This window comes from Podarcis raffonei, chromosome 3 (genome assembly GCF_027172205.1).
Source record: "Podarcis raffonei isolate rPodRaf1 chromosome 3, rPodRaf1.pri, whole genome shotgun sequence".
NCBI classification, from domain to species: Eukaryota; Metazoa; Chordata; class Lepidosauria; order Squamata; family Lacertidae; genus Podarcis; species Podarcis raffonei.
In genome coordinates this window covers 31,963,562-31,980,052 of record NC_070604.1, presented here as the reverse complement: position 1 = coordinate 31,980,052, position 16,491 = coordinate 31,963,562, and the positions used below count along the sequence as shown (strand labels likewise).

General features: G+C 44.9%; 1 protein-coding gene and 1 long non-coding RNA gene across 8 annotated transcripts in view; one reads left to right on the top strand and one right to left on the bottom strand.

Annotated features, from left to right (window-relative positions):
* LOC128410179 (uncharacterized) lies at positions 1 to 3,741 on the bottom strand. Of its 2 annotated transcripts, none has more exons than XR_008329407.1 (3): positions 3,482 to 3,741; positions 2,823 to 2,935; positions 1 to 2,408 (listed from the first exon to the last, which is right to left on the bottom strand). It is a non-coding gene; the product is annotated as an uncharacterized LOC128410179 (long non-coding RNA). The 2 variants fall into 2 exon arrangements; XR_008329408.1 differs by having other exon boundaries at positions 3,514 to 3,741.
* Positions 3,742 to 4,168: 427 nt separating this feature from the next.
* ROCK2 (Rho associated coiled-coil containing protein kinase 2) overlaps positions 4,169 to 16,491 on the top strand; it is a 72,434-nt gene continuing 60,111 nt past the window's right edge. For 2 of the 6 annotated variants that reach the window (XM_053380991.1, XM_053380990.1), the window contains exon 1: positions 4,171 to 5,301. In XM_053380991.1, coding sequence (XP_053236966.1) covers positions 5,161 to 5,301 — 141 coding nt within the window. In that variant the 5' untranslated portion in view covers positions 4,171 to 5,160. Of the gene's footprint in view, positions 5,302 to 16,491 lie in introns of all 6 variants that reach the window. The other 4 variants (XM_053380996.1, XM_053380993.1, XM_053380994.1 and 1 more) reach the window with 4 other exon arrangements.

Sequence of the window (16,491 nt, the reverse complement as noted above, 5' to 3'; positions counted from 1 at the left end):
CACCCTGGGCTTCAGGAAGCTCTCTGCAAGCCTTGGGAGCCTGGCGGGAGCTGAGGCGGCCAGTCAGTCTCTTCTCCCTCCTCGTAGAAAAGCCCGCAGGAGCCGCACGCTCCTTAAAGGGTGTGCGGCTCCTGTGGGCTTTTGCGGGAGATGGGGGAATTGCTATAGCCGTGCGCAGCCCCTCCGGCCGGGAGAGGCTGCGCGCGGCTTTGGCACAAGCCAAGACAGCCAGCGGGATGGATCCTGCTCGCTGTCTTGACTTCTTTGCTCTTTGGGGCTGGAGTGGACCCAGGCTTCCCCTGGCAGCCCCGAGAAGCTCTGGGAGAAGCGGACAGGCTTTTTTTCTTGATTTCCCCCTCTAAAACTAGGTGCGCCTTATGGAGTGAAAAATACGGTAACTAATAAGCAGATAAAACAGATCCTTAGCCAGTAGTGTTGCAGGCAAAAATGCCTTAGCTCAGGCTTCTTCAACCTCGGCCCTCCAGATGTTTTTGGCCTACAACTCCCATGATCCCTAGCTAGCAGGACCAGGGGTCAGGGATGATGGGGATTGTAGTTTCAAAACATCTGGAGGGCTGAGGTTGATGAAACCTGCTTTAACTCCTGGGTCTCGCCAATAAAAAAATCTCAAGTTGTCATCTGTTGAGCAAGTTTCAAATCATAACCGGAGAGAAAGGTGATTGGCTGAGTAATGATGTCATAGGTGGATTGTGTTGAGGCATTGTATATTGCCGGTGGCTGGGGAAGCTGTGTGCCCGCCTCCCAGCTGGTTGGACATGTGCCACCCCACCCCCACTGCCAAGCAGCTAGGGAGCGCACGCTGCCAACCAGCTGGGAGATGGGCGTGCTGTTCCCCCAGCCACCCCCAATATACAATGACTTAACAGAATCCACCTATGATATCATCATCTACTCAGCCAATCACCTTTCTTCTCTCTATCCCCTTATGATTCAAAGCTTGCTCAACAGATGACAACCGGCAGTTGACTACTGGTGCTTGAGGGTACCAGTATCAACGTTATAAAAATGATTGTCGTCTTCTTTATTTTTATCTTTTCTATGCTGATAGCCCTCTTGGAGGTAAGTGATAAATAAAAGGAAGTACCCCCGAATATAAGCTGCACTGTTTTCCAATTTCAGACCCTGAAAAGTTAAAGTGCGGCTTATATTCGCGACATTTTACCATATACTGCTGAAAGTGGCTGGGGAGTGCGGGCTACCAACCAGTCTGGAGGCTAGGGAGCTGCGCGCCCATCTCTCAGCTGGTTGGCCGTGTGTGCAGCTCTCTACAATCATTTCGATATACCGGTAACTAAAACCCTAAACCTAAACTAACTAGAATTAATTACCGTATTTTTCGCTCCATAAGACGCACCTTTTCCCTCCTAAAAAGTAAGGGGAAATGTGTGTGCATCTTATGGAGCGAAACAGGGGGAGGCAAGCAGGAAAAGCCCCCAAGAGCCGCACACAAGCTCCGCGTGGCTATTGCGGGCTTTTCCCCAGGTGGGAGAAGGGACTGAGGCAGCAAGTCAGTCCCTGCTCCCTCCTCGTAGAAAAGTCCACAGGAGCCGCAGGAGTACCATATACTGCTGAAAGCGGCTGAAGAGCGGGCCACCAACTAGCTGGGAGGCGAGCGTGCAGTTTCCCCAGCCACTGCCAAGTATATACTGTGCAAATTGGTTTTGCGGAAGTGGAAAAAAAGAATTTTGATCTAAAATAACTATTTTTCCATTTTTCTAAGCTGCAGCACCAGTTTCCAGTTGTACCTGAGCTGAGTAGTGACACAGTGTTTTTGATGACAGTGAAGATGATAAAGGGGATGCTGAAACCTTTCCATCTTGGCGGTGGCAGGGGAGCTGCACGTCCACCTCCCAGCTGGTTGGCGGCCCGCACTCCCCAGCCGCTTTCAGCAGCATATGGTAAAAGATAGGCTTCCCATCAACGGAGCCAGTTGGTCCCAAGACTCAGTTATTAGAAATATCAGAGGTTCTATCTATATACTTATAGCTGTCTTTGTCATTGTGTGTGACAGATTTTCATCCAGGGATTGATAAAGAAATTCCAGGGCAAAGGTAAGTAGATGAAAGCATATCTCTGAAGATTTTTTTTTTGTTTCCTCAGAAAATAAAGAAGAATGCTACATGTTCTATCCAGAGATGCCTTGCTGCTCTGCAGAATTACAAGCTCTGGAAGAATTGGGTAAGCTTTTAACTTACGGTAGTAATGCAAATACATGCACACCAGGTATAGGGATGATCCAGAGATATCAAAGATATTCTCAGCTCTTGTCCTGTTGTTCATTGCCCCCACCCCCCACCTCTTCTTCAGGCACTTGAGGCAACTAGATGTGCTGAGAGGGTGCATGTGAGGCTTTGCGTAGAGTTGGGATTCTGGAGATGCTGTGATAGCTGCAGGAGAAAGTAGAAGAATAACCTAATAAACACAAATACTTCACAGTGAGTTTATTAACTTCACAGGGACTTACTTGAAAGTAAGTGTGCTCAGGATTATATCGGAACATTTCAGCCTATGTATATAAAGTAACATTAGAAGTTGTGTTCACTAGAGGTAAGCTTGCCCACAGAATCTGCTATAATAAAAATATTAATAAATGAAATAATGGAAGAAACTTATGCTTAAACAGCAATATCATTTTGGTGCTACATGGGTAGTGGAATAGTAATTAGTGGGTCTGGGTGCTCAATGGGAAACCAATGCAATTTATTGGAGATTTAGGAATTAGCAAGCTATCTCTTAGTACCCTTTGCCGATTTAGTCCTACAGTTCCTACACATCATCATCATTATTATTATTGAACCTACCTTAATGCAACTGGGAATTCTTTTAAGACCCCATTTGTTGAGCTTTCCTATGGGCAAGTCTGAATCTGTGCCAGAGCTGAGCGGAATTTTCCTTCCAATACCAGAGCTGAGTCCTAAAAGGCAATCCTAATGAGGGGCCACAGTGGAGCGGTGGATTTACCACTGCATCCCAAGCTCTAATCGCTTGTACTGGCCAGTGTAGAAATTGGGTGGGGACATTCACTATTTCCTTTTTTTACTTTGTGATGAGGCCCCTTGAGAGAGATGCAGGGCTTTGAACCCAGCAGATCCAAACCCGTCAGCACTTTGCCCTGTCTTTGAGATCACCGGAGTTAGCTTGATTTATTTACGATTTATCTGCCCACCGCTGTATTTATTTAATAAATTTAAGTACCTCCCGGTTGTCATAAAACCTCTGAGCAGAAGTATTGAAATTATAAATTGTATTTATTATTATTATTTATTGGATTTAAGACCGTAGCCCTAGGCCTCACCCCGCAATCTGAGGCTTGGTGACCCTCCTTCCCCCACCCTCAAATCAAGGTGCCTAGTCTGACCCCTGCCTGGCGTGCTCTGGTCCATGGGGTCACGAAGAGTCGGACACGACTAAACGACTAAACAACAACAACAACAAGTCTGACCCCAAGTTATTTTGGCACCTGCTGATGCAGAAAAACCCCACCAGAACCACCTTCTAGGAACGAAACCGAATAGCCGCTTGCCGCCCTCTCATGACACTCCAGACCAGCCTCGTCTGAGGAGAGCCGCCTCGCTTTAACCCGGCAGCTGGAGAAATTTCGCTTGGCCGTTGGGCAAAGCGGGGCAAATCGTTGGCGGGCGCGAGAGCGGCCGGCGGATTCAATTTCTGCCCCCTCCCTCCTCGCCCTCGGGAGCTTTATATGGTCTTGCGTGCCGCCGCCTCCCGGAGGCTCACCGCTCTTGCGCTACCCCCGCTATCGCGTTTTGCGTGTACAGTTGCGCGTTCCGTCCTGTTGCGCGTGTGTATGTCCTTTCGCTCCCACACCGGGCAGTGAGTTGGGGAGCGGAGGTGGTTTTGCTGAGTTGATTGAGTCAGGCAGGCAGGCAGGCAGGCAAGGGAGTCACCCTGCTATTTCGGATCGCCTGAGGGCACGTTTGCTGCTTCCTCCCGCCCCCCCCCAATGCCTGCGCCTCAGCCGGGCGCGCATCCCCAGCCCGCTTTGCGCGGCGGGGGCAAGATGCGCGTCAGCAGCCCCTCGGATTTCTCCCGCCCCCTCCCTCCCTCGCCGCCAACCGACCCCCCCACCCCATTTCCCCGCCTGAGGTAAAAAGTCCATAGTTAGAGCCGGTGACTGGCTGCCCAGCTATGCGAAGGGCGAGGGAGGAGGAGGAGGAGGAGGGTGGGTGGGAGACCCCTCCTGGCCATTTCCTCGCCTCCCTCGTTCGCTCGCCTGCCTGCCTGCGAGCGGGGCTCGGGCGAGGAGCGGAGGCTTGTGGGTAACGAGGAGGCCATAGCCGGAGCAGCGATAGGAATAAGTTCCCTGAGGCGGGAGCGGGGAAAGGAGGGAAATGGTGGCGCGGTGGCTCCAGTGAAGGGGCAGGAACTTGGAAAGGGAGTGTGTGGGGGACCCCTTGAGTGACAGAAGCGGAGAGAAAGAGAGGAGCCCGATCTCAGCGAGGCGGGCCTAGCCCTCCCTCCCTCCAACGGAGGAGGAGGGGGGAGGAAGCCGGGCTCCTCTGCTGCTGGCTTCCCTCTTTCCCTCCTACCCTCCCGCCTCTCGCCTTCTCCCCGTCGGGTATTGACCTGGTGCAAAATGGCCGAGGCGGCGTGGGGGGCCCGGCCGTGACTGGTTTTCCCGCCTAGTCGGGGGGCGAGGGAGGCGGCGGCAGTTTCCCGCGGGAACCGGCCCTCCCCTCCGCCGCCCACCTTCCCCCCTCCGCGGGCCGTTCATGCCTGGGAAGCGGAGGTGGCGGCGGGGGACGCCAAGCGGGCGGGTGGAGCAGCGGCGGCAGCGCCCGCCCCAATCGGGGGACGACGAGGAGGCGGCGGCGGTGCTGGTGGAGGAGGGCGAGGGTGGCCGCGGGCGCCCCGCTCTCTGTTGCTCCTGAGGCAGGCAGGCCTGGCCGGAGCGGGCCGGGACTGAGCGGCCCCGCCGGGTCCCCTTGGGCCGCTCCTTAGGCCCCGAAGCAGATACCTATCGGCGGCGCTGGCGGCGGAAGGCGCTCCTCGCTTGCTGCTGCCGCCGCCGCCGCCCTCTCTTCCCGCTGCCGGACAGCCGCCGCCGGGCTTCCCTAGGCGCCCGGGGAGGGAGAGGAGAAAGAAGGCGGCGGCAACGAGGGACCCTCGGGGAGCGGGAGAATGAACCACCAGCAGCAAGCGGTGAAAATGTCCGCTTCGCCGCCGCCGCCCGAATCCGGAGGAGGGATCTCGGGGCGCCAGAGGAAGCTGGAGTCCATGATCCGGGACCCCAGGTCTCCAGTCAATGTGGAAAGTTTGTTGGTGAGTTCGCCGGCGGGAGAAAGAGATGCGAGGTTTTGGAGGGGTAGCTTAATATTGGAGGGAAGGGCAGGATGGGAGAGAAACTTGTGGGTTGGGTTGTTGTTGTTTGGGGTGGAAAGGAAAGGATTTTATCTGGTGGGGGTGCCTTGAGTTCGACCCTCGCGTTTTAAGTGACTGAAGAAAGAGGCTGGCCGCCTTGGGTGTTTGGGAGCCTGGATCCCACTTTTGCTTTGGAAGGGAAGAGTTGGGTGGGGGAGAGAGGATGTAAAGAGGCACAGCTTTTTCGCTACGGGCTGGTCTGGGAAAGGGACCTGTTTAGATAAAGCAAGGGTTAATAATCGCTGTCTCTGTCCTCTTCCTCCCGCCCCTCTCCACACACCCCAAAATCTAGCGGCAGCGAGGGATTTTTGGTTGAGATACTTGATTGGATGGACGGTGCAGTTCTAATGAACATTCTTTTCTTCTTCAGGGAGGAGTGAAGGCGGGGAAGGGTGCTGGCAGTCGCGTTCAGTTTGGCCTGATGAAAGCTCTCCCTCCCCCCCACCTTAGAAAGCTGGGAAGGGGGACGGGTGGGAGAGAAGTAAAGAAGAAACATGCCATTGAGGGTGCAGGCAAGGGTTGTGGGGAGAGAAACATTTATGTGTCGCAGAGTAACTTTTTGTTTACTCAGTCTGGTGTGGTTAGGAATGATTCTCACATCATTCCTGAATGTACAATATTTATTTGGAGGGTGAAGTCGCAGCTGAGCTTGCTTCTCAGTGTTGGTTAGGGATGCAGGGGTCCACTTTGATCCTAAACTTTCATGTTGGATGTTTCATTCAATGATTTGCAAATAGTTTGGTGTAAATATGCCTGTGTTGAGATGTTAGTCCATGTTTCATCTCAGTGTCATCTTTGATCCGTTTGTCTTTGGCTTTCCAATAAACTTTGTTAATGGGAAACCAGTGTTGACATTCTGCTTCCAAGCACTGTGCAGAGTACTCAAAAAATTATGGACGTACTTTGGGAATATCTATTTTGGGAAGGTTGTTTAGTAGGAGCTATTAACTTCATTAGCTACATAAACATAAGCATTTCTCTTTAGCCTTATGTTTTTGCAAAAAACAAAACCCTTTCCTTTCCATTGGAAAGCCCATTAAGGAAGAAATATACCGTAGGTCTGAGATTTTTCCATTTCTAAACATGTGGTGTGAGCGGTACAATAAGCAAGTTCCCTATATAAGAAAATAGCTTTTGGGATATCACATACTTTATCCCTCCTCTTGGAGAAAGAGGAATGGGATTTTTGTTTCTGTTCCAAGAGTTTCTCTCTGCAGACATTTTTTTTGGGGGGGGGGGCAGGGAGAAGCAGCTGGAGTCATTTGCAAAAATGACTCAGTCCTGCTTGGCCAAAGTACAGGAACTGACTAAACTGTGTGTGTGTCTGTCTATGCCGGAGGCAGTAGGGATCTATGCTTGTTACAGACCACTTCAGGGTGTACTGATGCTATTCATGACACTTGAAAAGTATTGCAGAATGTTTCAGTAGGCTATGCTTGTGTTCAGCAAAGAATGCTGCTTCTCAGCATCCAGTCTCCATGTGCTTATTTTCCTCTTCATTTAGTGAGCCTTCTGGCTACAGAAGCAGAAGCAGTTATGAGAGTAGATAAATTTCAAATAAATACTTGATTTTGGGATGACTCTTTCTTCCCTCCTCAGCAATTCAATCTTTTACAGTTGTTAACTGTTGGATTGTTGTATGAGTAGGACCTTATATAATCAAAGTAAGACATTTCAAGTAAACTTTCTTCATACATGTACATTCATAAATTGCCATTTGTTTGTACATGTATAGCTGCTTTTCATCTGCACCTGTGTCAGTTTTCATCTAGTAACTCTAGTAGTAGAAAGGATGGTTGTGTGTTTCCTTATATGTAATTTGTCAGTATAGCCTTTTTCTGTGTATGGCATTGTTTGTTGATATCTATGGTCGAGACTTTGACGTATTTAGCAAATGAATAAACTCCCAACTGTACTATTTGTGTGGAGAGGTTGCATTTTCAAGGTGTATTAATTCTCAATATAAACTGTAATACTCAGGAAAAGCAAAGACTTGTACAAGAGTTGTAACCCCCTTTTATAGGAATTTTTATAGCCAGTGCCACACAAGATGTTACGGTATACCGCCAGCTTGATCTTAACAAAGTTCATACCTTTCTAAGTTTTTTATTGCACTTTGGCTAAGTATAAGGGGAAAGAAGTCTTGTTCTAGTTGCCATGGACAGTCTAGGCACCTTTTTTGCAGTGACATTTATCACCATTATTGTTATTAATTTCATTTCTATACTCTTATATTTTAAAGGAAAAAACTCAAAGCGGTTTACAACACATTAAAACATCTAAGAAAACAATCCAGAAGAAAACAAATTCAAGCTTCAAGGAAAATATTTCAGATCCTTCTCTAATATTAATTTAATATAGCTACTCCATAGCAGAAGTACTCTAGGAAGCCAGTGTAGTGTAGTGGTTAAAGTGTCTGATTAAGACCTGGGAAATCAGGGTTCAAAGCCCCACTCAGTCACGAAGCTCACTGGGTGACCTTGAGTCAGTCACAGCTTCTTAACCTACCTTACAGGGTTATTGTAGGGATTAATTGAGGAGGGGGGTTAATCATGTACTCCTTGGAGGAAAAGGTGGGATATAAATGCAATAAATAAGCTCTTCTGCTCTCCTGCTTTAAAAAGCTGGAGGGGCTAGCCAGTTGGAAATGTCAGTCACCAACCTGGCATTTGGAGATCTCCACGGGGCCACAGTTAGGCCTGTGCCAGTCGCAAAATGCTCCTGGTGCCAGGGGAATTTAATGCAAGGTCTGACCTGCTGCACAATGCCTCCTCTTGACGATAGGGTTTGATCTAAAGGCATTATTTGTTGTGGTAGATGGGGAAATGCACTCCCAAACTGATACTCAACAAATACTATTCTGGATCTGATTATTATTTTTAATAGAAAAAAGTTATCTCTTTATGAAAGATAATAGGAATCCCTACTCCTCTTGTGCAGACAGGCCAAGGGTGAGAGAGTAACATGCCCAAGAGCATGGTGTCTATGAAATAAGAGCGCAAGCCTAAGTCCACTCTGTGAATTTCTATATGCCTTCCATGTACTTCCTGTTGAGAAGATTGAAGGACTCAGCTCATAAAACTTGGCACTCAAACAAAACTCACAGAAATCGTGATTGGTAACTTCCTGACATATTTTTATATTACTTGGGAATCTACAAATATTTACATTTAATATCACTGGTATGCAAGGCCTTAGATTGGGGTTCAGAAAGCCCCTTGGTGCTTATGAGAATGGAATGCAGCTGCATTGAGAGGTGGGAGTTCTTCCTTTCCCTCTCATGGCCGGAGCAGAGGTAATTTATTAAATAAAATATAAGGAGAACATGGGCTAATGCAAATGATGGTAATAGTAAGAATGTATTAAAGAAATTGAGGGTGTTGCCAATAGAGTGGGAAATCTGCATAGCGTGTGCCACAGAAATTAGGTGAGGTTTAGTAACACGAAGTTTTTTCGTATGCAGATTGGAGCTAATAAGTGCATTTACCTTTTGTTGAAGGTTCATCTGTATGGATTTGAGAGTAAAGGGCCTATAGTCCCGTCACAATCTCTTGAGCTGACGGAGAGTAAGGCAAGTAGACATTTTCATAAAAAGCCACTCTGAATAGAATTGATTTGATTAAGGATTAGCTAAGAACAAATGCGACAATAGTGTACAACAGAGGTTTTCAACCTTTTTGAGTCCACGGCTTCCCCTGTGGGGAAACATGCTCTAAGCCTCAGAAGCCAAGCTATGTCACCCCTTGCCTGCAGAGCCGGCAGCCCCGCACCCCTTTTTGAACACCCTCCGTAGTGGAGTGTGTCCTCAGCCTCCTCTCCTCTCCCCTGGTCACCACTGCCCTGGTCTCTTGAGCTGCCTCCCCCCACCCCAGTGAGAGCTGCCTCCTCTCTCGCCAGCCCCAGAGGCACCATTCGCCTGGGTAGCTTGTAGCTAGGACTGCTGCAACAAACAGCCACATAAGCCTTTGGGAGGCAGAGACGTGAGAGGGCATCAGAGGAGGGAGAGAAGGAAAGAGGGACAGAGGCCAGTGTTGCCCACTGCACCCCTGCCCATTCAAGGCACCCCAGGATGACACAGCACACTGGTTGAAAACCACTGGTGTACAAGCTTGGTCTAATAATCCATTGGCTAGCGATCCATATCTATCCATTGCTCTGATAAACCTTCATTTTCTCCTCATTATGAGCTTTTAAAGCTAGAATGCACAAGCATTTTTTCTCTTCTTCTCACTCTCCACTGACTAGCCACGATCCTTTAATGCCAGGATAGCGGCAAGAAAGACAGCAACACTCAGTGCAACACCGAGTTTATTGCTAATAGGGACTCTGGGGGCTGAATCTCTCATACTGCTGTATGGGAGACAGGTTGAAGGATGACTCCTCACTCTTCCCCTTCTACTACCTATCCTGGCTATAGAAAAAATGGAAATCTGATATGCTACTGGTTGAGAAGAGAACATCACAGGTGAAGTGCATCCAGGTGGCTTTTCTCTGAAGCTGAGGCAAACAGTGGTAGTAATTAATTGGCCCAATGTCTTACTCTTCTCCCATCCTCAGGTTTTCCACCTAAGACTTGCCCAGGCCACCCAAATACTGTCTGTGCTACAAAGCTGTCCTGATAATCATAGTGCTGCTCAGAATTCCATATATCCAAACTTCAGTCAGGACAGGCAGCAGTCGTGGATGAGGCTGTTGTTGGCGTAGGTCCCCCAGTGTAGCTTCCACTTTCCCCGACAGGATTAGTAGCTGTTTAATTCTGCAGGAGAGAGTGCTCTGTGTACAGCCTTCCAATGCAAAATACGGAGTTGCAATGTGGTGATTGCACATGTTGCAATCTGCTGTATGGAGAAATGCCGCATATTCGACTTTAAGAGTTTGTGTCTGTTGTAAATACAGCATAACATTGTGGAAGCAATACACATGGTTCTCTTCCTGAAACTTGGGCAAATACCATTTCTCATTTGGATATTTGCTTGGAGACAGTTGCTCCCTGAGGTGAGAGCTGGTGACTATATATAGAAAGACTGAGTTAGAGAATTCTGGCTTCTCAATGTATTGTTGCCCAGAAGCTACACATCTAGCGTCAGGTGTGTCACTATAACAGAAGTCCTACTTGGCTGTTATACTTACATGTAGTCTACATGCTGTTTGGGTGTTCTGCTCATGTGTAAATTTACATGGAAGCATGGATGGGTGTGTTAAGCTCTGCTTCCCCCAGGCCAGCTTTGTCTCCTTCCAATACATGTAGAGCAAGAGTCTGAAACAGGGAGCCTCCACGAGTAAAGGAGGCTTCAAAATCATACCTTTAACCTCCATAAGTCAAGGGCCTTAAGTGGGCTTGCCCTCATTCTTCCTAGTTGTGTGTAGGTTTGCAGCTGAGCAGATTGCCCAAATAGGGCTAGAATGAAAGGCATTTCTGTCATCCAGATTCTGTTTTGTACAAAGCTGTATTCAGATTTTTATCAAGATGTGAGAAGGCTTTAAAAGTGCTCTCCCACCCCAAGGATCCTTGATTGCACAGGCTGCTCTTCAGACCTTAACATGTTTGTCTTATCTGGGCTCCTGATTATGGGATGTTTTCTAAGCATGTTCACTGAAATCCCATAGAAACCTTCAGATCTTCATGCTAAACACAGAAAGGTCTGAAAGGAAACCTACACACTTGGGGAAGTTGAGGTGAGATTTCCACTACACAACAACAACAACAATTTATACCCCGCCCATCTGGCTGGGTTTCCCCAGCCACTCTGGGCGGCTTCCAACAAAATATTAAAAATACAATAGTCTGTTAAACATTAAACGCTTCCCTAAACAGGGCTGCCTTCAGATTTAAACCCTCACATATCCAGACAAATGCTTTAATTGGTCTCAAAGTGTCTTTGGCCTTGTAATTTAAAAATTGTGGAGCTGTCATTCATTCAACAGCACCTATGGGTTGTATCCAATGTTAGTCATAGAATACACCCATTTAAATGAATAGACATGATGTAACATTGATCTATTAATTTCACTGGATCTGTTTTGAGTAAAATTTAGTTGCATACAAAACAGCCACACCACCACCCTGAAAACAAGTAGCAAATTTGGAAGAAACTACAGTAGCTGGTTATTTCTCTCTGATACTTAGTTTTCAACATGTAGGGAAGTTTATTTTTTGTGGGAAAGAGTTGAAAGATTCCTTATCTGTAGTGTGGAGTACAACTTTTCCACCAGATTCTGATGAAGATATAACTTGTGATAAGTTGAGATTCAGTTGCACTCTATGCTGCCAAAGGAGAATGATCTTGCCCTTGAGCTAGGAATACAGTATGATAATAACCTCTATTAATTCACCTGTCTCCTTGTAGTTAGTGTGTTATTAAAGAACCATCTTCTCTAGTGATTAAAAGCAGTATGCAAAAAAATGCTTCCATAAATATCCTTGTGCTGTGCAAACCAATAAACCCCCCACAAAAAAGTTGTGAAACAATCAAGCAGATAACATACATATAAAATGCATAATTGACTGCTTACAGGTGGTTCCTTTGTGTTATCTGGTTGATTTACACTTCACATTTCTCTGTCTCTGTTCAAAAATACAGCTTACATCCTTCAGCAGATGCACACAAAATAAATCCTTGATGCAAAATCACATTTTTAAACAGCTTTTCGGACAGCAACTTTGCCCTCTTCAATGTGTTCCTCTCTGCCAACCAGTTAGGGTCTTGAGACTATTTGGTCGTGTTTTGATTTAAGGGAAAGTGTTATTGGGCACCGATTCTGAAACAGGGTTAACTTGATGGTGCACTGTTGCAGTCAATTGTTAACTGACTTTGGCGATCACTTGTAGCCGGATAAGATTGTCTTCCTTGAATATGGTCTTAACGGTGAGTCTGTAAGTGACTGGAGGCCAATTCTGAATTCACACATCCACAGTCAGGACATAGGTTTCTGGGTGAGAGTTGATCAGGGTGAGGGTTTGCCAAATGTGCCTTCCTCTTAGCTCGTTTCTACTTTTTGCCGAGTTTGTGCTTCTTCAAAGTCCAGAATGCCTTTGGTAAAGGCTGTTCTCCAATTGGAGCACACAGGCCAGTGTTTCCCAGTTATCAGTTTTTATACTACATTTTTTAAGATTTGCATTGAGAGAGCCTTTGATCTTCCTTTGTTGTCCATCAATATTTCACTTTCCATTCTTAAGTTAGGAATAGAATACTTTCTATTACAATCAGGCATCTGAACAACATGATAGTCCAACAGAGTTGATGTTGAAGAATCATTGCTTCGAAACTGGTGATCTTCGCTTCTTCCAGTACACTGACTTAGTTAACTAAGGCAATGTTATAGTATGGTTTGCTCACACATCAACAAGATTTGTAATTTATTGACTCTTTCTCTCCTACTGTTTGTGCAATGGGTGAATGAAAATAACATATATTCTCCTGTGAAAGCAGAGAGGTGCTGACAGTTTGTTCTTGTATCATCTTGATGTGGTTATTTAAATAGCTCATGCTGCTTCTTTTCTCCTTGGAACTATGGGTGATTATGAAACATAAAGTTTGAGCTATACCCTCACCAGTGTTCCGTACACTTGAAAACACACCATACTTGTAGGGAGTCACAAGGAACATGGTTACTCACTTTCTTCAACACTGGCACTTTGACAGCTCACATGTTAAAATTAATATATAGTTAAATGTCACAAATGCCACCTTCTGTAGGAAGTGTTAATGTGTAGGGCCTTAATTTTGAAGTGTCCTGTCAATTTTTCACTTTTCATTAACCAGTTTAATTGTGGCTACAGTTTTATTGTGTTTGGATGCTTTTATTTATGTTTTTAAAAAAACACTGCAAAAAGTTAATTTTTCTAAAGAAGCCATAGGTTGTTGAGAGAAGTCTATGATTAACAGCTATTCCACTTTTGAAGGGATTTATCCTTATTTTAATGGAGGATGTTGCTGCACAACTTAGCAAATAGCTCTTGTCTCAGAATACAAACTGAGAACTCACATATTCAGAAACTCTTGGTCCACCTTAGTTTTGCAGTTCTTGACTGAATTACCTAGTCAAACTGTTTATTGCATATTTGTCTTAAAGGTTTACTGTCAACTTCAAGCAGTATTGGTTAAATCAGTTCCCAGATTCTCTTTCTCCCCATACAAGTGGTCTCTACTGCCTTAAGAATACATTTTGTGGTCAATGCAAGGTGTAAATCAATCATGAATATAACTGGCAAGAATTTCAATGAGTGTTGTGGTAGTTTGAAAAAGTGCTGCTATGATTGCAGAAATCACTGCTGTTAACTCTGATTAGCAGATTCACATGTAATAGTTGTCTGTGCAAGCAATGTGGAATGACTGTTTTGCATGTACAGTACTGCAAAATGTCTTGTGTGATGCAGTCCTTAGCATTAGGTAAATTAGATGTTTCTTTTAAGTTAAATACAGAGTATTGATTCCTCCCCAATAAAAAATGTATAAATTAAGCATCTGTTTATTCCAGTTAACTCTGGCTGTGTTGTGTGGGAAAGGATATTGGCTTTAAGATTATGTGCAAACTATGGGACTGTTTCCAGTTGTAATCTGAGGAAGTCTGAGAGGACCAGAAAGCCTTATTTGTTCATTTTGCATCAGGATGTGACTCCCCGCCCTTTCTCTCTCCCTTGTGCTTGTTCCTGATTCTTATGGCAGGAAAATACAAAAATAAACTTCTTGCAGTCTGTTTCCCCATGGAAAAAAAATAACCCTTGAATTTATGTAAACTCACCTATTGATATGTGATGGTGGTGCTGTATGAATTCTTTTTAAGCAACTCAGCAAATTATGCTACATTTATATGAGACAATAATACCACTTCTAGTGATACTAGATTGTTACTTGAGATGTATACTGAAAATATGTGACAGTTTTAGTGAAAATAATTTTCAGTTCTGGGCTATTTAAAATATGCAGTTCATTTAAAAGCAGTATCAAATGTGTGTTGCAGTTTGTACTATAAATTGAGATTCCAAGTTAGGGGTATACATTTGTTCTTGTCTAAAGGCCGGTTCTCAGACATTCTTTTGACTCCCCTCCCCCAGCCCTGCATGCAGTTACCCTAGAGAAGCAGTGTGTGAACTGGAGGTATGTGGGCAGGTTGGCTGCCATGATCATGCTGTTGAGTTCTTCTCTGCAGTTGCATTCTTCTGTGTGCATTTGGGGGAAAATATGGGCTCAAAGTCTTAATTAGTTTGTTAGTTTGCACTATGAGCTAGAAATGTTTGTTCAAATAAACAGAAAGCAGGACTGGTTCAGAGGGCTATTTATCCTAGGTAGTTGGGACCAGTTATTGAATAGTAATGGACACTCCCATAAAGCACCAGGTTTTGCCAAACTTAACATGGAGTGTGAATATGTTGCAAGGTTCAGAGTTTAAAAAGAAAATAGTTTACAACTTTACTGTGTTTAGGGAGACTGTTTAATTTTATGAATGAACATTGTGGAAATACAGAGATACATTTTAGTTCCTTTTTTAAGCTACTCCATTTCCTCTAGTTCTGTCTCCACAGTAGGCTGGGCTACATAAAAGCAAGGAATATTCTGGCTATCTCTCTCTCTCGCTTTTGTACCTGCAGTGTGTCTCCTTCACAGTGTATATGAGTTTGACATTGCCCCCTTTACTTCTGTATTTGGCAGAAGTTTTGGCCAGTGATTAAGGGGGATGTTTATATGGAACACAAACTATAGGTAAATGGAGTCATTTTTCTATAGTAGATGTATTAACATCTGCTTTCATGATAATATTGAATGAGTGGAGAGTAAAAAGGCTGTCTTAATGTATAACAGTTCTGGGGAATTGTGGTCCTATGTTCAGTCCTTGTTTCTGACATCCTGTGCCTGAAGACACTTCCATAGCACTTTTCATGGAGGTACGTAATGTTTTTGACACATATCTTGATGGCTGGACCTCCCTGACTGTTTAATTTAGAAGCTGGATAAAATGGGCCTCTTCATTTTAATAGCAAACTTATAGCTTTGTTAAGTTAGCAATGGCCACAAAACATCAGTTAGTATTCTTTGGCTTGGAAATAGGAGATAGTACTGATATTGTCAGCATTCCCATAGTGAAATGACTAGCATTTTATAGATATACACAGGCTGCAAGACAGGGATCAAATTCTTGTGTTGTGAGATTTCAACAGTGCTTTGCATGTTCTGTTAATAGGTAGCTAAAGAGGTTCCTGGGTTGCATGTAAATTTTTGCTGAGTGGATGACACAGACAGCAAGCCAGTTGAAAAGCAATACAATGTTTATGTAACCCTTTTCAGTTTGAGCCTAGTCAGGAAATGCAATACTATGCCGTGAAGGACTTTTGTGCAAACTAATTACACAGCTCAGCACTGTAGAATATTTTGTAGAGAATCCCCCCTTTCATTTGTATTTGTTGCAAGGAATTTTATCTCAGGTTGATAGACTAATATCAGTGTAGATAAAATCTCTTAGGAGTTGCTTTTTAAAAAGTTAAATATTGTATTCAACTAAATAACTGTGCATATGGAACAACTTCCAGGAGCATAGCAGAATCCCCCCCCCCCATGCCCTGTCTCCAAATTCTCCTCTAGGGGGTTGGGGTAACTCCTAGATTTGAAGGGGTTAGGGGAGGAGAGTTGTGATTATCGGGGAGGGCACCAGGCTGGAGAAGGCAGCTCTAGAACGAGAAAAAGGTATGGGTTTATTGTGTATATATGCTGTAAGGAAGCTTAAATGCTGTTATAAACATATATCCTTGATAGAAAGAGCCATTGGAGTCATTGAGGCAGAATTCAGAGAATACTAGTTAGGATTTGAATGTAGGCTTTTGAAGACTTAGCATGAAAGCTTAGAGAGTTTATTTTCACAACCACAAATGTAACTGTAAAAACAACAAGATGGAAAAGGATTAGTTTGCCTCTTAAAAAAACAAAACTATTAACTTGTGTCAAAAGTGTTGGTATGACAAACTTCCTTTTTGGAATTTGGAGCATGAGTTCACTTTGTTCAGTGTCTAATTCAAAAAATATTTTCCATTACATCTATTACTGAAAAGCAGAGAACTTCAAACTTGATTCCCACTAAAGTACTTTTTTTTTGGGGGGG